The sequence below is a fragment of the Phyllostomus discolor genome, chromosome 10 (assembly GCF_004126475.2).
Source record: "Phyllostomus discolor isolate MPI-MPIP mPhyDis1 chromosome 10, mPhyDis1.pri.v3, whole genome shotgun sequence".
NCBI classification, from domain to species: domain Eukaryota; kingdom Metazoa; phylum Chordata; class Mammalia; order Chiroptera; family Phyllostomidae; genus Phyllostomus; species Phyllostomus discolor.
Window position 1 is genome coordinate 18,651,644 of NC_040912.2, and position 22,444 is coordinate 18,674,087.

The following is a 22,444-nucleotide window of genomic DNA, read 5'->3' on the forward strand; positions in this document are numbered from 1 at the left end:
AGTCATTCTTATTCGTTTGCATTTTGTCCATGGCTGTACTACAATGGTGGACAGATTTGTAACTATGAAGTAATGATACTTGTTTCCTTGTGTGATTGCTAATTTAGTTCGAGTAAAACAGGAATTTTCCATATATTTTGGGGGATTATATTAGAGGATAATATTGATAGTAAATTTAATATAAATTCAAGAATGTTGTGGAAAAAATCAGCTTATTTTATATTCATTCCTTAAAACTAAATCCTTATAGATTTTAAAAGGGAAGCAAGATGCTCTAAAGAGATGTAACATGTAGTATTTATGAGTGAGTTGACATTACAAGAAGGGGAATTCTTTTAGTGGATTTAGGAACAAGCTTATAATTCTTTGCCTTTAAAATTTGACTCAAATTCAATTTCAGATTGATGCTTTTGACACTGTAAAAAAGTAGTTTCTCAAAAACTCTAGAAGGATGGAAACAAGTAAAGGTTTATTGTATTTTTTAAATATTTTATTTATTTATTTTTAGAGAGTGGGGAAAGGAGGGAGAAAGAAAAGGAGAGAAACATTGATGCAGGGTAAATGTAGATCTGTTGCCTCTTGCACACCCAGCCGAGACCTAGCCTGCATCCCACTGAGCCACACCAGTCAGGGCTGCTTATGTATTTTAAAGAGCATATCCTTTCTAATAGTGAATTATGAGGGAGAAGTTACTGCCTGATTCAGTGGCTTAAGCAAGAAGGAATTTATTCTTTCACAAGTAGGCTACTGCTTTGAACAGAAGATGTCTGTGGGCCAATTGATAAAAAAGCCCTCTAGTGGAATACAACTTTCCTCAGAATCTCCTCAGCGATGCTTGTCAAAATCTACCCAGAAAAACCATGAACTTTACTACACTAATGATTTGTTAATGTCTGATTTTTCTATATAAAAAATATTGCATGGGATTTTAGTACATATTATTTTAATTTTATGTGATTGGTTATATTGCTTTTTATAATTTAGTCTTTAAAAGGCCTTTATATATGTATATATGTATGAATATATATGTATATACATACACACATACTATTTAGTAAACAGTATACTGTGGCATTCTTAACTGTTTTTAAGTAAGGTGTTAATAGTCATTTCTGTGAAAAAGTAATGTTACATCAGGAACATAACATTTATTATAGGATTGTTTCTATGGGAAAGTCAGTTTTTACTTTTATCATTTTGACATAAAGGACCTTTTCCAGGAAAGTATTCTGCCAAGAATGTGAAGATTGCCTTCACTGCCAAATGGCCACCCACTTCTTTAGTCAGGCAAGTCTACAGGATGCCTTTCACACACGCTGGTTCATTCCCTCTCTTCCACTCATTCATGTATCGTTCGTTCTGGATTTGGGTACTACTTATTCTTTAATCCTATTTAAGTTACAACATATTACTTAATTAGCCTCTACTTATTTCAGTGTATGGTTATTGTCAACAAAATTTTAAGCTATTTTTGGAATGGTACCAATTCTGTATTTCTACTACAGTAGAAATTCCTTTAACTTACATTTAGCCAATATTCTCCCATTCCCTTTGTAAGACATACAGACTTATGCCCCTAGCAATAAAGCTAGCCTATCGGACCACTTTCTAGTAGTTCTGCCTAGTTCTTTCTGCTTTCACCTTTTGAGTTCTAAGCTTATGAAAAGTCAGTTGTATGATGCCTGGGCCCTGCCCTCAAAAAGTCTGATGCAACTGGTCTGTGGTATGAGCTGAACATTTGTGATTTACAGGAGAAGGACAGTTGTGTGTTGAAAAAGAAAATTGCATGGTTTGGCCAGAAAGTCCATTTAGTTTTTTTCCGTAAAATAAAAGACACATTTTCCATTTTCATTGATTTGGATATTTTGAGTATGTTGGCTGTCTCCCGCTACTGACTTCTAGGGGTAGAGGCCAGGGGTGCTGCTCAACACCTTCCAGTGTATAGGACAACCCCACAGCAAAGAATTATTTGGCCACAAAGTCAGTAGAACCAAGAAACTTCGCAAACCACTTTTGAAACATTCGATCAGTCACAGTACTTTCTCCATGTACTGCACAAAGCTTTTTTTTGCATTTCAGTTGAATTTTTACCTTTCTTGAAATATTAAAGCATAACATGCCAAAAATGTTGCATATCTTCTTCCATTTTCAATATTAAACTGGCTGCTCAAAAATTCATCAGTTTTGATAAGTTTTTTTAAATGCATGCTTGTATGACAGACGTCACTATTCAATCGAACAGAATTGTTTCAAATGAAGTTAAAGACAACTAAGTACTACTAGAGCTGTCATATGGAAAAAACTAAATGACATTTTTGGCCAACCCAATATTTCCTTCTGAACCTATGTATCCCAGTTATACTTTAATTTTTTCTTTACTTTTATTATCAACACTAGTACAGATGTCCCTATTTTCACCCCTTTGCCCACCTCCACCCAGCTTTCATCCCTCTTCCCTCTGGCCATCACCACACTGTTGTCTTTGTCTGCAGGTCGTGAATATATGTTCTTTGGCTAGTCCCTTCCCCTTCATTCATTTAGTCTCCCTCTCTTCTACAGTTATTCTTTTAATTATAATCATATAATTTAATTCATTCTTGTGCCTATTGAAGAAATATGAGTATGGCAAGGTAGTTCCTATAAAAACTAAGTTACTTGCTTTGGAATTTTACTTATAGCCAGTTGCTAGATAGATTGTAGTTGGATTAGGTGTGCAAAAGACGGCTATGAAATATCGGTGAAAAGTTTTGAAGGACTCTTAATTCACATTTGTTCACAAATGTCTTTAGTTGGCATGTCATTTAAAAGAAACTGGAAACAACTTCTGCACTGTGGGAATGATTTATTCATGACAAAGGCTACATTAATATCACTAAGTAAAACATTAGTCAAATAAAAGATTTTAACCTTATGTTGACAGATTTGTATGTTTTAAGTTAAAATGAAATATATTCATAACCTTCTCTTTTGATCAAAGATTTTGATTTACAAGTACTTACCAGTTACCAGTTTTTCATGTACTCTGTTCGTGTATGTGTGTGTGTGAATGGGTATTTAGTTACTATAATCATACATTTTTAAAACTGTAAGAGTCCTTAGTGAAAACAAACCCTGGGAAGTGATGTGACTTGCTGAATTTCACAACTAATGAAATGGTGAGTCTTCCTTGAATTAAGGGCATATGTCTATATGCTAGCCCAGTGCTCTTTATTACAGAAATAGTTAATTTTGTTGGTATTTTTGTGATGATAAGCTGTACACTGCCTAGAATAGATAGCCATTTATATAATCTCAATATCAGTCCACATATTTGGGACATTCATTGCCTTTTTTAGGCATAGCATTAAGTAGCTTTGGGGTTTAGAGAGGCAGAAAAAAGTTCTTCAGTTTATGTTCTATTTCAGAACTTAAAGGTGTAAAGAAGCAACTGCTGTGAGTGTCGTGGGGTCATTGTCCGAGCACGTGTTCACAGTGCTCTGTCCGTGAAAGAAGAATCGATGAATCAATATGTATTGAGTGCCTTCTAATGTTCAGCACATTATTTAGCCACTGTGGATAAAATGAACACAGACTAGAACAAAGTCCCCGACTTCCTGAGATTTTTATCTCAGCAATTGAATTTATTTCTAGCAATTGAGTTATTTAACTGCACATTAAAGTGCTATAAAAAGTGAAAAAATCAGTGCTATGAGAATGTGTAGCTGGAGATCCAGACCTGGTCTGAAGGATTAAGGCAGAGGGTGAGGGTCACCGAAAGCTGACATGTGGTATTGATGTTTTAGTTGAACTCTAAAGTCTTAAGTGGGAATCATCAAGTGACTGTGGTGGAGAGAAGGGACATGCGTGGAGAGTGGGCCGGGGTGAGCAAACTTGGCAGAGGGAATAATAGTCTGTCCAGAGACACTGAGATAAGAAAATGCATATTTGAGTTTGAGAAATGAAAAGAAAGCTCCTGAGTGTGCAGGACAGAAGGGAAGGAAGAGGGCAGAACAGGTGATGATCAGGAAATGGGCATTGGCCAGGGATGCAAGATTTTACAGAAAGTATTTGTGCTCAGGCCTAAGGTCAGTGGAGAATTATTGAGAGGTTTTTTAAGCTTTTATTATGTACGATGACATTTGTATTTAAAGTGATCACTCTGGCTGCTCTGTGGAAAATAGAATGCATTGAGACAAGATATGCAGGCAACCAATTAAAAGGCAAGGAATAGAATCTTTCTGTTACAGGTGAAGATAAAGGCATGCGAAATAAATGGTCAGAGAGGCACATATTATAGTTTGGCTTTTGCTTTTATGCTTAAATTAAAACTCTATTGCCTTTTTGTATCTCATTGACCACATAATTCTTGCACCCGTTCTGTCAAGTATGTAAGCTTCAGGAGCCTACCACAAATTTTATATTTTCAAGGTAGGATTGACTATGTCACTTACCCTCTTGATCATATAGGAAATATGCTCTCTTATTTTTAAATTCAAATATGAAAGCTCATAAGTAATAATAGAATGCTAGTGTAGGTAATAGGGTTGATTGTATTTTTATTAGAATAAGAATCACGGGGAATATTTTAAACAAAGTGAAAAAGAACTTTGACCGTAAGCATAACTTAAGAATAATTGACATTAAGAACTCTACTAGAGAGCTGTTTGTACATCAGTAGAAGAAAGTATGGCAGTTACATAAATCAAATGATGTTTTTGATTCATATTCATGTTTCATTTATTACATATTTATCATATACCCATAATTTTAGGAAGCACTTCACTTTCATCAAAATATTTTCAGATTTTGTTAATACAAAAACTATAAATTAGGCATTTTCCTAATTTATAAATGGGAAGAAATGTGTTGCTGTTCTTATCTTTCTAACCTGGAAAAGTTCCTTTTAGTTGAGATTTACATTAGGTTTGCATGTAGTCAGTGGAAATGAGTAAAGAAGAGGGAAAATAATGACCTTGGATAGAGGTACAGAATACTGTGTTCCCTGTTTTCCCCACCCTAAACATATATGTATATTGAAAGTAAAAATCTATATTTAAAATAATGTTTATATACTTGCATTGGTCTTTAATTTTGACTAATTTTAAGTGTCATTACCTCCTCTATAGTGATGGGTTATAGAATTGATCTGGGCTTAAAATGCCTTGTAAAATTAGTACATTTTATTTTGTTTGAAAATTTCAGTGTTATATATATTGCATTGTACCCTGAAATGGAACAGATCTTACTTGAAACAGTATATATTCTACTTTCTTCTAAATTTGTTAAAAGGAACCTTTTATGGATTAAATGAGCTAAGGTAATGGCTTATATCAAGTAAATTGTGGTTTTATAAAATTTTCAGTATGTATTATTTGGCACAAATATTCATAATAAAGTCTTTTGAAAGGTGCTTATATAGATTGTGATATTTTAATAAAGAGATTCTACGTATTGCTAGGTTTAAGTTCTTATATTAGTTTTTATGTTGAGGCTGAATATTGTTACCAAGTTTAGTACATACGTATTATATACATGGCTCTCTCTTCTAAACAACGTTAACCCTCCTCAGATCCCTGAGTTCAGGTTCCCTGTTACAGTTAATTTACTTTCTTCACACATATATAACAAAATAAGAGCTGTGTATATATTTTTTAATTAGTATATGTGTGTTAATAACTTTTTTGTTTGAAAACAACTCTTACATTCCTCTATACCATTTCCTTTTAAAGGCTTTCTCTCAAAAAGTGACAGCTTAATCAAGTCATTTTCTTCACTAGCTTCTTTATTGCACATTTGTGGGTAATTAACATAATGAATTATGGTGTACTTTTTTCTGGTTCCCACTTTGCCCAGCATCTTCATGAATAGACTCTTTGTCTTGTATCTACTTAGTTTGTTTCTAAAAGAGTAAATTAATTTTAGTGTTAATTTAAGGTAAACAAAATTAAGAATGTTTAAAAATACCCCTTAATCCAAGGAGAAGTGCAAACTGTTGCATTTGTATTTGTTTCTCTGTTGTACTAAATTAACAGTCTTTTTCTTTCTTTTTCTTTAATCTTCACTTCAGTGTATGTTTGAGTGAGTGAGAGAGAGAGAGAGAGAGAGAGAGAGAGAAACAGATGTGAGAGTGAAACATCGATTGGTTACCTCTCATGCATGCCTGGACCAGGGATGGAACCCAATCTAGATATGTGCCCTGGCGTGGTATCAAGCCTGCGACCTTTTGGTGTATGGGATGATGCTCCAACAAACTGAGCTACCTGGCCAGGGCGAATTAGCAGTGTCTCTGGAGGTCTGTTGTGTTTAAGATAGAGTACTATATGTACTTTTTTTATGGCTAAATATGGCCACATTCTTTAAGCCATTTCTGTGTTATTTTGAATACACAAGTTTTTAAGTGCTAGACTATGCAAGCAGAAACCAATCAGGTTCCTTCCAAAGGTATTTAGCTTGGAACTTGCCTGTATAACTAAAAAGAAGAATGTGGAGAATTCATAAAGGGTTGAAAAAGAACCAAGAAATATTTCAGGTGCTTTTTTATTTTTTATAGATTTTGGGGGGGTGACATTTATTTTTTATTGATTTTTTTTGTGGCATTGGTTAATAAACCCATGCAGGTTTAAGTGATATAATTCAATAAAACATTATCTGCATTCTGCATTGTACCCTCACCACCTGAAGTCAAGTCTCTTCCCCTTCCCATTTATCCTCCCTTTGCCCACTTCCACCTTCGCTCGCACCCTTTCCGTCTGGCTATTGCCATACTTTTGTTTGTGTCTGTGTATCTATATATATACATATTTATTTATGCTTATACATATATATATATTTATGCTTAATCTCTTCACCTATTTTCACCCAGCCAAATGCCCCTCCCCTCTGACAGCTGTCAGTCTACTGTGTTTTTTTTTTAAGGTTTTATTTATTTTTAGAGATAGGGGAAGAGAGGGAGAGAAACTTCAATGTGTGGTTGCCTCTTGTGCGCCCCCTACTGGGGAACCTGGCCTGCAATCCAGGCATATGTCCTGATGGGGATTTGAACTGGTGACCCTGTGGTTTGCAGGCCGGCACTCAGTCCACTGAGTCACACCAGCTCGTCTCAGTCTACTCTTTTAAAAGCAAGCAGAAATAGTATGAATTCCTAATGTTTTCTTATATCTGGGTTGAGAAATTAATTGTATAATATACTTGTTAGACTCATTTCTTATTTAACTGGAAAAAATATTATATTTTTCTATTTATTTTAATGTTTAAGCTTTGGCACATAAAACACCTAATATTGCTTGAAGTCTTAGTCAAAAACATTTGTACACCTTGGGTCTTGTGAAAGGAAAGTCCTAAGATATAACAGTAATTAAATGAACAAAACCTCAGTATAAATAAACTTAGCTTCTGAATGTTTTCTTTTACATGTCATTAAAAATGAATTTATATTTTTTGATTGAAAAGCATTTATATAATGCTTTTATGTAATGTGTTTTTTATAAGGTCAAAAGAAATAGACTGGCAGCCTTACTTTACTACACGCATCGTAGATGACTTTGGCACACACCTACGAGTATTTAGAAAGGCTCAACAGAAGATAACAGAGAAAGATGATCAAGTAACAGGTAATATCTTTATTTCTGAAAACTACGATTTTCAAATCTGTTTTTCTTTATCATTCATTATATCTTGAATTATTCCTTTCTTCATGCAGGTACAGCAGAAGATCTTGTAGATACCTTCTTTGAAGTTGAAGTTGAAATGGAGAAGGATGTTTGCCGTGATCTAGTGTGCACTTCTCCCAAAGATGAAGAAGGTTCCGTTTTCAGTTTCACTCTTTTGAGAGCAGCAGCTATTCAAATTGGTCAGACAAGTTAGCAGAACCAGTGAACAAATATAAGGGTGAAATTATTCTTACAGGACAGGTAGCATAGTGAAGATACCTTTACTCTTCAGTTTATTTTATCTTTTTAATTCTTAAAAGTAGTTTAAAAAATAGTTCCCATTTTTTTTTTGTTTTAAAGGTTGTCTATAAAAGTTAAAGATGGTAATTAAAGATTACCTTGTCTTGTAAAATATAACTAGCATAAACATTTTATAATTATAAATTTATTTTTTGATCTATACTAACTTTATCTTCACCTTGAATTTATTTTTTTCTTAGAGAATATATCTGTTACCCTAAAATATCTTCTAATGGAATGTTTACACTGATTTTAAGTAAAATTGATAGAGTTGAACGAACTTGTCTTCTTTGTGGGAAGTTAGCACAGATAAGCTTTAGCTGAGGATGTTGTGTTTTTCCTGCGAGGTTTTCCTACTTGGCATTTTTTTGGTTTGTTTTGATTAACAGGTATCAGCTATGTAATTATGTCCCCATGAAATGTCAGCATATGAATAACTATAGAAAAGCATTTCTAGTTGTGGAAATTTTCTTTGATTTTTATAATTCGCCTAGCATTTTGATTTCTTTATTTTTGCCTTTTCTTTCCTCTTTTTTATTTTCTTCATTCCTTCTTATATTGTACAATTTAATTTTTAATTGCCATTTATTTACACTGATACAAAGATAACTAAATGTAACAAATAGATACAAAGATGTGCAGTACTTTTATGTAAACCAAGCCCTCATAAATCAGCAAATTTGAAGAGCATACTCTTTTATTTTTTTGTTATTACCTGCCAAGATAGAAGAGATTCTTTCTCGAAAGAAGAACTATAGGTGTATTTTAAACGTGCAAATAATTTTTAAGTATGCAAACATAATTAGTGTGGTAAAGTACATAATACATGGTATAACTTAAGTTGTTTCAGGGGCACCTTTGTAATTGAAGATTATTTTTTTTAGAGATTTTATTTATTTACTTTTAGAGAGGGAAGGGAGGGAGATAGGGAGAGAGGAACATCAATGTGCGGTTGCTGGGGGCCATGGCCTACAACCCAGGCATGCACCCTGACTGGGAATCGAACCTGCAACACTTTTGTTCGCAGCCCGCGCTCAAGCCACTGAGCTACGCCAGCCAGGGCTAATTGAAGATTTTTAATGATTAAAAAGTGGGTGAAACTGAGCAGAATTAAAATATCATTTTGATTAATGAGTAGTTACTGTTGGAGAAAAATGAAGGAATTTTTAATGAATACTGATATGTACTAATTAATTACTAAAATAATAAGCCAGTATAATCAGGAAACTGCTTATTTCTACCTTTATATGTTTGTTTTATATTAAGAATAGGTAGAGGTTCATATTTTCTAATGTTACTATAGCTACCTTTTTTATTTCTAGGATTCCTAAGGGATTTGTGTGAGGTCTTACTATATTTATTGCTACCTCCTGGAGATTTCCAGAACAAGATCATGCGGTACTTTGTCAGGGTAAGCTTAAACTCCTACCAGATAAATGGCTGTAAAGAAACGTAGAGTAGTATTTCTTAAAAGTTTTCATCTCTGGACCCCATTACAATCTTTTAAAAATTATTGAGGATCCCAGAGAGCTTTATTTATGTGGTTTTTACCTATCAATATTTACCATATTAGAAATTAAAACTAAGAAATTTTGAAACACAAGAATATACAAATTTCCACTCCATTAGTTAAATGCTACCATCACATCTTGTTTCATTTGAAAGTATGACTGTAAGCTTGTCTCCCCCAACTTCCCAGTGGTCCCTGGGCAACACTTTGAGAACTGCTTGACTTAGTTAGGTACTTGGATTTTTGGTTATGCCAAGATATTTTAATTTTTCTTTAATATTTCTTTACCTATAAGTTTAAGCTAATTAAATTAGGCTAATTCAAATAATACCTCTGGCTAGAAACCTAAAAAAAAACTGAGTAGCTGAGATTTTGCTTCTTATAATTGGAAAATTAATAAGAAAGATGAAAACAGTAGTCTAGGACTTTCAGTTCCCTGGCCATAATATAAACCTTCGGAGTAAATATTAAGAGGCAGAGGAATAATATTTTGGCTTTGGCTGCTGCTTATGATTGAGAAATGCTAGCTACATAAGACCTTACATGATTATGAATGGATAAAATGGAAGTTTCCAGTTTTTCTGAAAATAAAACTTTGGATCTCTTTAGCCTGACTTTCTGTGAAACAAAATTTCAGTTCCTAAGGTGTGCTTTTAAGCTTGGATGCTATTATTTAAGCAATACCATACCATTTCCTAATACCTACCTGTCTTGAGTCCAATTCACTTGTCAGGCAGAGTAATGGTACTTTGAAGTCAGTAGAAAATATTTGGTTTTGATGAGAAGAATCTATTAGATTAAATATTGTTAAGACCAGTTATTTGGGCTAGTTGGTTTTCTAGTAAACACCTGGAATACCTATCATAAGATTCATCGCCACCACTAAAGGACGATGTTACTAATCCATCTTAGCTCAAATCCATGGTAGCTCTGTTAGTGTCGTAGCAGCACTCCGAGGGGCTGGCTATCTTTGCCTTCTTGAAACTGTCTCTCTTGGGTTCCCTGTCAGTGCTGTTTCCTGATTTTTTGCCTCCATTTCATCTCCTTTTTAGTCACCTTTATATATTTTAACTCATCTTCTATATAGCTTTTAAATATGCAAATTATTCAAGCCTCTAGGCTTTAAACACCATCCAAATGCTAATGTCTTCCAGATAATAGAGTTAGGCCAGACTTCCCTTCGGAGCACCACTGAAATCACCATTTTATTGACTTATAGCCCTTTTAAACTTTAAATGTCCAAAATGGAAATCTTATTCTTGCCTCTAGATCCTGTCTGCCTTTTAGAAGTTTCCCCATCCCAGTAAATGTAAGACCTACCATCCGGCAAATTTTTCACATGTCAGGTCCCTTTAGGAGCCAACAAGGCCTGTGTGATGTGGCTTTGTTTACCTTTCTGACCTTCATGCTGTAAAGTCATTGTATTTCAGCCGCACTGGCTTTTTCTCCATAAGTGTCTCATCCTCTGTTCTTCCCTCTGTTCTTCTGGGAAAAAAAAAAAAAAAGGTTTTCTTTATTTTCTTGGCTGAATTGTATTCATCTCTCCTTTCTCACTTCCTCAGAAATGCCTCCCCTGACCTCTCATAATTCCCTGTTACTATAGCTTATTACTCAGTTGATTTCCCTTATAACACTCTCGGGAGATATTTTAAAACGAGAATCTGGTTGTTGTGTTTACTCACTTGATGCCTCTTTCCCCCATAAAGACGGGGGCCATGTATTTGTATTTATCATTGTTATGCCCTTGGTGGTCCTCTCAGTAGCTGTCAGAGAGCAGATGCCCAGTCAGAAGGTCAGTTTGATGTTACGAGGAAACGTGTTTGCCCTTCTTGCTGGCCGTGGTACACACGTCACTGCAGCTTCCTGAAGATTGAGCTGACCTTCAGGGTCCATGAATAAAGATCTGCCTTGTTCATGAGGTTAGAGTTTAAAATAAGTAGAATTGTTTAAAGAGAAAATATGTTTTGCTATAGGTTTTTTTTTAGACCAGCATTTCATTTATTTTTGGTAGAATCTAATTGAGTATAATTGTAGAGCACTGCATTCAACAAATTAGTTTTTTCCTTTTAATTTGATAGGTCTTTATCAGTTTTCTTTTGTTGGTAATACATGTTTACCCCAAAGGTTTTTTTTTAAGATTAACACATAACTTCTTTTTTTTTTTTTTTTTTTTTTTGTATAGATCCTTGGCCTCACTAGAGCCCCTATAGGAATTGTTGAGTTAATATGGTGACATCTTGACTAACTAACCAAATCCTTTTTGAGGCAAATTAAAAGATTATACTAGTTTACTAAAACAGATTGACTAATTGTGTTAACTAATAGAAGCATTAAATTGATTTAAAATTCTATACCATATATATTTTTAATCATTTTGAAAAGCAACTTAAAAAAATTTTTATTTATGTGTTTTCTTCTTACAAAAAACATTTTGAGACTTGAGCATTGGGCCAGAGACATAATTTGAAGAAAGGAATTATATAAATACTGAAAACAATTTTTAAGCCTTGAAAGAATAAGCAAATCCTTCTAATTTGAGACTGTAAGATGTCTCAAAAGATACCTCAGAAAGTTAGTTGAGCCTTTATTAGTGCCTTTTGGAATTATTAATTCATCATGGTGAAATAGTTGTCAGAGACTTGTATAGCTTACAGAATTAGAATTTATAACATTTCTCTAAAGGAAAATAAAGTATAGGCCACCTTCTGTGAACTTACATCACAAAATGGTCCAGGTAAATTAGAGATCTGAAAAGATTAAATACATCAACCTTTTGCTTAGGAAGGTGAAACATCCTGTTAAGCTTGCAGTTATTTAACTTCTCCATTATTCTTAAGAAATAGTGTTTCATAAACTCAGATATTATAGGCATAAAGTTGTGTAGATTAATAGCACCAGCACTAAATACTTAGTTTCTTTATCTTCAGTCACATCATGTTTGTAAATGCCTGCTATGTTTAAGACAATGATGTTGAGAAGGTGAAGGGTAAATAATTTTGAAGATACATAAATCAATAGAACACCTGACTAGTGTCACTCATGTACAAAGGATTCCTAGACAGTAGTGTATTAGAGAAGTGGCAGATACAGAGTTACATAGAGGAGGGTAAGTGATAAATGCCATAAATAAAGGGTATAAGTATATTTTAAGCATGTAAGTAAAAAAAGTGTTTAGCTGAAATGATCAGCGTTTATTTAATTGGAGAATTGATTCTGGAGTCAGTCCTTGAAGGAAGGGAATATTAATAGGAGCATAAACAGCTGGAAAGAATAGGAAGGAACAGCTAGAGAATGGTGAACGGTTGTATTAATATTTTATTTTATTTTCATTATTTTCTATTAGGAAAAATTTCAAATAGACAAGTATAGAGACTGTAATAGACAGTTATATACCAACTACTCAGATTTAACCAGTGTTAATATTTAACTATATTTGCTTTATTTCTCCCTTGAAGGTAACCACTACTCTCAAAATAGTGTGTATCTTTTCCTTTCTTCTTTGTTTTTATACTTTAATGTAGATAGAGGAATCCATAAACACTTACACGGCCATGTTTTGTATTTTAAAAATTTACAGAAATACTAACGCACTAGAGGTATCTTTTGCTTTTCTCCATTCAACTCCAGGTGTCATTGTGGAGATGTATCCACACTGATACAGGTAGCTTCATCTCAGTTTATTTACTTTATCTGTGGTAGACTGGCTCATCTGTTTATAAGCTTATATTGGTTTTCAGGTTTTACTTTTACATGTATTGTGCTTTTCTTAAGCAACAGCGTTGTGTTAGGGGATTTATATTATGCCATTGATTTGAGTATATTAGATAAAATTTATTTTTGTGTTTTAAAATTCTTGTCCAGGAAATCCTTGCACGAGGAATTCTTCTTCCATTAATAAATCAACTCAGTGATCCTGATTATATTAATCAATATATCATTTGGATGGTATGTACTTTCTAAATTACAACTCTTTAAAACAGTTTTTTAAAATGTACAAATGGTATTTGGAGATTAAACAACAATTTATTAAATGAAAATGTATCTAAAGATAATCTTTATCTGTCCAATATTTCTGTTTGCTAATATGTTGAATGTGTTAGCCAAATTTATTTTTGAATATTTTTAATCCTCATCCGAGGATATGTTTATTGATGTTAGAGAGGAAGGGGGGACAAAGAGAGAGAGAAACATTGATATGAGAGAGAAACATTGATTGGTTGCCTCCTGTTTGCACCCTGACCTGGGGTTGAACCTGCAACCTAGGTATACACCTGACTGGAAATCAAACCCACATCTTTTTGGTATATGGGGATGATGCTGCAACCAGCTGAGCCACCCAGCCAGGGCTCACCAAATTCTCTTTAAGAAGTGTATTGATAAGATAAATTTCACAATTTTGGTTCTGTTACTACTTGTTTAAATTTACAAAAGGATATTTTACTGCCCGTGTGTATAGATGCTGAGTATTTTTTAAAGTTAGAGCCTTTCATGGGGGTCACAGATTCTTCTTTGTCGACTGCATTATGGAGTTCTATAAGGCTCTACCAAGAGCTTTAAAAATATGCATATCCACATAATTAAAAATTTTTAAATGTATATCTCTTGGTTAGGAATTATCCTCAAATTTATTATAAAGTATTAATAAATTTGCAACATTTAAGGATTGGAAACATTGCTTATAATACTGAAAAAATGAAAGCAATTTAAAATTGCAATCTATGACCTAATAGATGATTAGTTTAATAAATTATGCATATTGATACAGTAGAATACTATGCAGCCATCAAAAGGATGGTAGTGTATGCCAAAGTATATTTTCATAGCTCTCCTTACTGCTTTACTTGGTTTACATTTTATTGGCAGTCATAACGATTGGTTGCTTCTGAACATCCTCAGCTACCTTTTCACTCTCTCTCTCACTGTACTTGTTTGGTGAAACCACACTGGTTAAATCCAGCTTAACCATTTATCTACTCTGTTCCTGTTCTTAAACAGCAGGTGACTGGAGAAAAAGAGAAATAATAGTTATTCACATCATCATAATGATTCTGTTAAATTTAGGTCATAGAATTCCACTCTTCTGTTTAAAACCCTCCAGTAACTTTACTCAGAATGAAAGTCGAAACAGCCACTGTGCCCTGCTGATTTGCCCTCCACCCCCACTCCTCCTCATGTCTCCTCTTCTCCCTTTCTTTGATACAGCTCAGCCATCACAGCTTCCTTGCTATCATCAAACATTCTGAGCATGCTTTTCTACTTTCTAACGTGCTGTGTATTTTACTTACTTTGTTTACAGTTTGTGACAAGAATTTAAGTACAGTGAGTACAGGGATTTTCATTTTCTTTTGTTATAAGCATTGGGAATATGGCAAGTTCTGTTTCCCCTTAATAAGTCTGTTCCCCTCCAACCTGTTTTTTAAACTTTATTTTTCAGATCCGTGACTCTAATTGTAACTATGAGGCCTTTATGAACATTATTAAATTGAGTGACAATATTGGAGAGCTAGAAGCAGTCAGAGATAAGGCAGCAGAAGAATTACAGTATCTTCGATCTCTAGATACAGCTGGTGATGGTAAGTTAAAGTAAAAGAATGTTTTCCTTCTTCATTGATTACTATAATTCAAACAAAACTAATTTGCCTAAGTATTATTTTACCCTGTTGTTTGTTTTTCCCTTAACTAAATTGAAATCTGGCTTATTGTATTAATGTGTACTAAGAATAAGGCATAATTTCTGAAATGAGACTATTATTACAGTTATCTCTAAAATAAAGAGGGTTGGCATAGTTTAATATTAAATAATTTCACTATAAAATTTGAGGTTATTTATTCAGTAAAATAACTGATCTGTGCATTGGTTTTTATGTTAAATTACAGTAAGGGACTGTTTAAAGTTTTTCACATATAGCATTACCACTTTCTAGTTCATAATCAATTTGTTTGTTTTTAGATATCAACACTATCAAAAATCAAATAAATAGCTTATTATTTGTAAAGAAAGTATGTGACTCAAGAATACAGCGGTTGCAGTCAGGCAAGGTAAGTAATGTGCATTTACAGTAACGTTTAGTATAAATACTTTCTATTTTTTAAACTGTCTAGCAGGGTGGGGGGATGGGTGAGAAAGGTGAAGGGGACTGAGAAGTACAAACTGCCAGTTATAAAATAAGTGTTGGAGAAGTAATGCACAGTCTGGTTATATAGTCACTAATATCACAGTAACTACGTGTGGGGGCAGATGGTTTCTAGACTTTTCATGGTGATCACATCATAAGGTGTATGAATGTGTAGTCACTATAGTGCACACCTGAAACTAATGTGGTATTGTCTGTCAAATATAGTGTAATAGTAAAATTTTTAAATGTCTAGCATATAACAAAAAGTGGGATATTAACCAGTACAGTACTCTGTAAGAGAACTTTCAGGAAAAAACTCCTCTTATACAGTGTATCATAAGTATTTGTGAAACCAAGCTAAAGAGATTGAAACACTGCCTGAAAAGTGCTAAAGTAATTAAAGATTTTATTTTAATTTGTGACTTATTTCTTCACTTACCCACTTTACTCAAAATTCAGCATTTACTGAATTTTGTGTGGTGGGCACTATTGTAGATTGACCTAATAGACAAAATCTCTCTCTTCATGGAGCTTACATTTTAATTGCAGAGTCAGAAAATAAGCCAATATATAAATTGATATATAATGTCTTAAAAAATAAAAAGTAAAATGAAAAAAATTAAGTAATGCAAAGTAAAGGGATAGAGAATGCCTAGGAGTGTTTTCTATAGGTGTTGAGAGACTGGGTCACATTTGAGCATAGGGAGGCCCAAATAACATGAGAGAGTTCTGAGATTTTTAAAAATAGAACCTTTCAGGCAAGGTGAGAGCAAAGGCAAAGGTCCTGAGATAGGAAGGTGGTTGGTGAGTTAGAGAAGGTCAGTGTGGCTGGTATGGAATGAATGAGGATTGTTAGTAGGAATGAAGTTGGAGAGGAACCTTGGTGACTAGATTATATGTGGTTTTACCTGCCATAGTAAGATTTTTTTATGATTCTAATAGTGATGGGAATACACTGGAGATTTTCTTTGGTGAGTGACGTGTTGTGATTTGTGAGTTAAAATGATTCCTTTGGCTCTTTGTGATGAATAAATTATGGTGGAGTGGTGGGAGCAAGAATGGAAACTAAGTGATCATTTATGAGACTACTGATTTCATATAGTAAGAGATGTCTGCAGAGGGTATAAGAAGTATTAAATAGTTAGGGACTGCATATAGTGCTAACAGGGTTTGGTAATGGATTAAATATGTTAATTGTTAAACTCAAGTTCAAGGGAAAGTTTAGTGACGGAAATACACTTTGAGAATCCTTGGGATTATCAGATGTTTATTTAAAGTTAAGAGACTGGGCGAGGTACCTAAAGTGTGAGTGTAAGAAGCTACTAAGAACTCAGTCCTGAGGCACTTCAGTTACTATAGTTTAAAATAAAATAGGAGATCTACCCAAAGATAGAGTGAAGTCGCTGGTGAGATTGAAGGAAAACCTGAGAGTGTGATGTCCTAGAAGCCAAGTGTAGAAAGTGTTTAAAGAAGTGAGAAATCAGGTTCGTCAAAGACTAATTGCACATTGGGTGTGCTATTGAGGGGATTATTGGTGATCTGATGATAGCATGTTGGTGGAATGTGGAGAGAAACCCTGAAGGAGTCAGTCCACGAGGAAATGGGAAGAGACAAATTAGAAACAGTGGTTCTTGTTAGCTCTTTAGAGTTTTACTATAAAGTAGAGCAGAGATTTGGGGCTCTAAGACAGGAAAAAACATTTTAATTAAGTTTAGTTTTTAGTGCAGTCACTTTTCTGCACTGGTTTTCTATTCTGGAAATTTATTTGTGACTCTCTTATCTTGTGATTTTGCAATTTTCCATAAGGAATAGAAGACATTTTTTAAGAACTTTGGTTTGCTAGGTTAATTTAAACTCATATTACTCGAGGCTCACGTTTGTCATATACATGTGTGTGCACTTGTATGTATGTCTTTATCTTAAAATTAGTTTATACACCCCTATAAATTCAGAATAGAAAAAGGACCTGGTTTTACTAGTGCTTATTGTATCTTTAAGTAGATCTTAGAGTTAGTAATCCTTCAGCATCATTATTTAAAGTGTACTTGCCCACTCTTTGATAATTGAATCCTTTTAAAATTTAGATGCCCTGTTTGGAAGCCTGTGAATTCTATTTTGAATATCAAGTATTACCTCTTTAATAGTTCAAGTCATGCATTTTCCTTTTGAAGTAACTTCAGAATCCTCACAGAGATCTATTTTTTAACCATATTACTTATCTTGAAATCTTAAAAGACCTTTTATCCTTTTTATTACAAATAAAGTTATAGTGACTACTCTTACCCATCCCATTAGCCATGGAGCTGCTGCTGGGCAGGAGAAATAGAAGAGAAACCATGTTCTAGCACTGGGTTGCATTATGCCAGACACTTTAAGTTAGTTACCTGTTACTATTCAGTACTTATATGAAGGGATAATCATTACACAAGAAATTTTTTTTCTACTTTCTTCAGATTATCTTTCTTCTCCTTTATGTATCACCTATGCCTAATTTAGTATCTGTCCCTGAATAGGGCAGCCTATTTTAACTTTTAGAGAACCTGCCTGTCTTTTCATTTTAAATCAAAGACTTTTTAAATCACGGATTTGGGAATATGCACAGAGAAGCTGGTGAAAATAGTTCACAGATATATCATGGGTTTTAGAGGAAAGGACAGCAGGCTTTGAAAACAGACTCATTCTTACTAGCTTTGTGATCATAGGCAACCTTTCTGGTCTTCGGTTTTCTTACGGGTTAACTGGAATTGGTGACGCTCACCTAGTAGGATTGTCGTGGAGATGAAGTGAAGTGATGTGTGAAACGTGCGTCCCTAGCATAGTGCTTGACATGAAAAGTTGTGAACCTTTTTTTAAGTTTGTTTTATATGTGGGTAGTTATGGTGCTTTACAAACTTCATAAAACATATATAATTTATCACTTACATACTCTGAGAAGAAGTACATTTCTACATTTATATTTCCATAAAATACATTATAGAGTTTTTACTCTCTTAGTAGCAAAATCAGCCTTTGGGAATATTTTCTGTTTTCCCAGTAGATAGACTTCAGTCTCTGCTTTGAAATGTTGGGATTTGTTCATTCTTGGACATATTAAGCATTCTAAACATCCCCTTGAGCCTCTAAAATTTTCATTTTTCTCTGGAGTATATATAAGTAGAGAATAATTAAAATACAGTAATTTAGATTTATTCTGCATTGGAAGAAATGAATGCTTATCATATTTAATATACAGGGTCTGGTACAAATAAAAAAGATTTTTATTACAAAATCATAACCATGTAATTCTGTAACATAACAATCACACTCAAGCACACCATATGACATTTTAGGTGTCCAAAATGTTCAAATTAAAACTAGGGAAAAATGGAGACAACTGTACTTCAAGAACAATTTAAAAAATGCAAAAAACACCCCCTATAAATTTTTATACCTATATTATTACCCTACCAACCACACTCAAGGCCTTACTCCTGCCGAACCCTGTATATTTACTAAGCAATTCTGAAAATAACATTCACTGAGCTGAGACTATTTTATTGGGCATCCCATTTATAGAAGGAAAAACCTTTATTTTTATTCTGCTTCAATTTTTTATACCTGTATAGAGATCTTTAACCTAATGAATGAATATATTGAGTGACCTGCATTTGCTTTTATTTGTAGGAAATAAATACTGTGAAACTGGCAGCAAACTTTGGGAAACTTTGCACAGTCCCTCTGGACAGCATCCTTGTAGACAATGTTGCACTACAGTTTTTTATGGGTAGGTAAATCCATTTTATGAAAATAATATAGCCCTTGAAATTTTTAATAATTGTAAATATTATTAAATTTTAGATACTTAATGTTTTACATGCCAAATCTGTTTCTCCTTTACTCCCTATTCTCCAAAATGTTCCTTTTTCACTGGAAAACATAGTGGTAGAAATTTATTTTGTTTTTGAAGAAATAAATGCTTATTATAACTTGAACGTGCATTTGCTAAACTTCTAAAAATAAACCCTAGGAGAGTCTACTATGAATTTAAATTACTTGAGGAAGAGTACTTTGTGAGTAATACATGGTAATATAGATCTTATTTGTATCATTTTTGTGTATGAATGGGAAGGGACTTTGTTTCTCTACCATTTTAATAAATATATACTATTATATACATATTGTTCATTTTATTACTATTACATCAGAATTGTTTTATTTTGAGGACATTTTCACTAAAATTTCCTGATTCTTAATTTTCAGAATTAAAAACATAAATACATGATTTATGGTAGGCTTCAATCCTTATATATTAATATGTAAGGAAATATTAACACATGTTATGATTAGTAACCTTCATTGAGAATGAAGACTGAATGTTAGTGAAATAGTTTATTTCTGATGAAGTCTTATATAGCAATTTTATCCCCTAGCGATTTTATTAAGAAAAGTGAGATTTTTTAAGAATGTGCTTTTATTTGTGTGTCCTACATAACTGTTCTTAGCTTTACTAATTCATAATATATCTTCATTTCAAACATTTGTTAAACATTTTCAAAATGCAGAATTTTAAGTATTTGAAACGTTAATCCTTCTTAACTTTCCTGTCATACAGCTGCATGCACCCAGAAATTGTGTGGCATTATTATCTGTGTTGTTGTGGGTTTTGTGTGGTAGATTTCATGCAGCAAACTGGAGGTCAAGCACATCTCTTCTTCTGGATGACAGTGGAAGGGTACCGGGTTACAGCCCAGCAGCAGCTAGAAGTTTTATTAAGCTGTCAGAAAGATGGAAAACATCAAACCAACCAAACCAAAGGTCTTTTAAGAGCAGCTGCTGTTGGAATTTATGAACAATATTTATCAGAAAAGGTGAGGATATGTTTTGGTTACTGTGTTCTTATCTTCTTTGGCAGTATCATTAATAGTAACTTTTATAGTTCTTATGAATATTACTCATGCTAGGCACAGCTACTTCACAAGCATTGTCTTATTTTATCCTGGTAATAGTCTTATTATGTATTATTATCCTAATTTTATAGGTGAAGAAACTAATGTTTAGAAAATGGAATTAATTTGGCCAAAGTCATGAAAATATTAAATGGCAAAGTTAAGATTCAAAGTCACATACACTTAGATTCAAAGACACAGTAGTTGAAAGTAAAAGGATGGAAAAAGATAAATCATGCAAGCAGTAACCAAAATAGCTGGATTGGCTATACTGATATTATACAGTAGATTTTAAGACAAAAATTGTTACTGGAGAAAAGAGGAACATTTTATAATAATAAGATTAATTGATCAGGATGATAAAACAGTTAGAAACATAAAAAAAATCCTACATACATGAAACAAAAAACTGGCAAAATTGAAGAGAGAAATAGAGAGTTCAGCAATAATAGTTTAAAACTCCAATACTTACTTTCATTAATTGATAGAACATTTAGAAAACCACCAAGGATGTACAGGAATTAAGGAACACTGTGAATCAGTTACACCTTTTACAAGTACAGAATATTTTACATAACTGTAGCAGAATACACAATATTTTCATGCACACATGAAACATTCTCCAGAATAGACCATGTGCCAGTCCATAAAACAACTCTTAGTTTAAAAGTATTGAAAATCATGCAAAGTATGTCCTTTTCTCCTAATACAACAACAGAAGGATTACTTAGAAATCAATTAGAAATTAATTAATTAGAAATCAACAACAGAAGGAGTTTCAGAAATTTGTACATATTTGACATTAAAGAACACATTTCTAAATAGTCTCTAGGTCAAAAAGAATTGAATGTAAATGAAAACATAATGTCACAATGTATGGGGATGCAGCTAAAGCAGTGCTACGAGGGAAGGTCATAGCTTTAAAATACCTAAATGGAAAGAAGATTTCAAATCAACAATCCATGTTCTTTACATAAAAATATAGAAAAAGGAAAGCAAAATGAATGTGAGGCAACAGAAGGAAGGAAATGGTAATGATCAGAATGGAAATCAGTTAAATAGAAAAAAGAAAAACAATGATAAAAATCAATAAAACCAAAAATTCATTCTTTGAAAAGAGCAACCAAAGTGACAAACCTCTAGCTAGATTGGCCAAGAAAAAAAAGAGATCACCAAGATTATGAATGAGAAATTGGACATCACCACCAATTATATAGAAATTAAAAGGACTATAAGCAAATATTCTAAGCAACTTTGACAACAAATTAGACAACTTAAATGAAATTGCCAAATTCCTGGAAAGATGCAGATTACCAAACTGACTCAAGAAGAAATAGAACATATAATATAATAAATAATTTTAATAAGTAATTAAAAATCATCTCATAAAGAAAAGCTGAGGCCTGTGTGGTTTCACTGGTGAGTTATATGACACATTTTAAGAAAAAATAATACTAATTTTTCACAAACTCATCCACAGTATAGGGGAAAAAAATACATTTTCCATTTCATTTTATGAGGCTAGTGTCACTCTGCTGTCAAAGCCAGGTGAAGATCATTTAGAAAATCATAGATAAGTGCCATGAATATAGACACATAAATCCCCAAAATTCAAGATTACTCATACCCCAGTACTTTTTTCCCCAATCCAAATAAATATTTTTTAACTCCAGTACTTCTAATAGCTATGTTGTAAAACCTATTTATACTTACTGGCACAAAAATGAAATTTTAATTTACAGTATGAATTTTATTTGAAAACTGCTCATTAGTGTATTTGATTACATTTTTGGCTTATAAAATATATTTAAATAGCATAGTTTTAAGAATAATAGTATAACAAATACCTATACACCCTGTCCAGCTTAAGAAATAGAATATTCAGTGTACTTTTGAAGATCCCGACCTATTCTTCACCTGTCCTCACCTGTCAGGTTTACCTGTTTCCTTCCTTCTTGATGAAGT

The 22,444-nt window shown here is 33.2% G+C and overlaps 1 protein-coding gene across 4 annotated transcripts in view; it reads left to right on the top strand.

Annotated features, from left to right (window-relative positions):
• The window catches only part of SNX13 (sorting nexin 13), a 122,355-nt gene that overhangs the window by 52,403 nt on the left and 47,508 nt on the right, over positions 1–22,444 (top strand). For all 4 annotated transcript variants that reach the window (XM_028525141.2, XM_028525142.2, XM_036010544.1 and 1 more), the window contains 8 exons: positions 7,468–7,589; positions 7,679–7,780; positions 9,251–9,339; positions 13,300–13,383; positions 14,873–15,011; positions 15,389–15,477; positions 19,218–19,317; positions 20,208–20,401. In XM_028525141.2, coding sequence (XP_028380942.2) covers positions 7,468–7,589; positions 7,679–7,780; positions 9,251–9,339; positions 13,300–13,383; positions 14,873–15,011; positions 15,389–15,477; positions 19,218–19,317; positions 20,208–20,401 — 919 coding nt within the window. Of the gene's footprint in view, positions 1–7,467; positions 7,590–7,678; positions 7,781–9,250; positions 9,340–13,299; positions 13,384–14,872; positions 15,012–15,388; positions 15,478–19,217; positions 19,318–20,207; positions 20,402–22,444 lie in introns of those variants that run through there.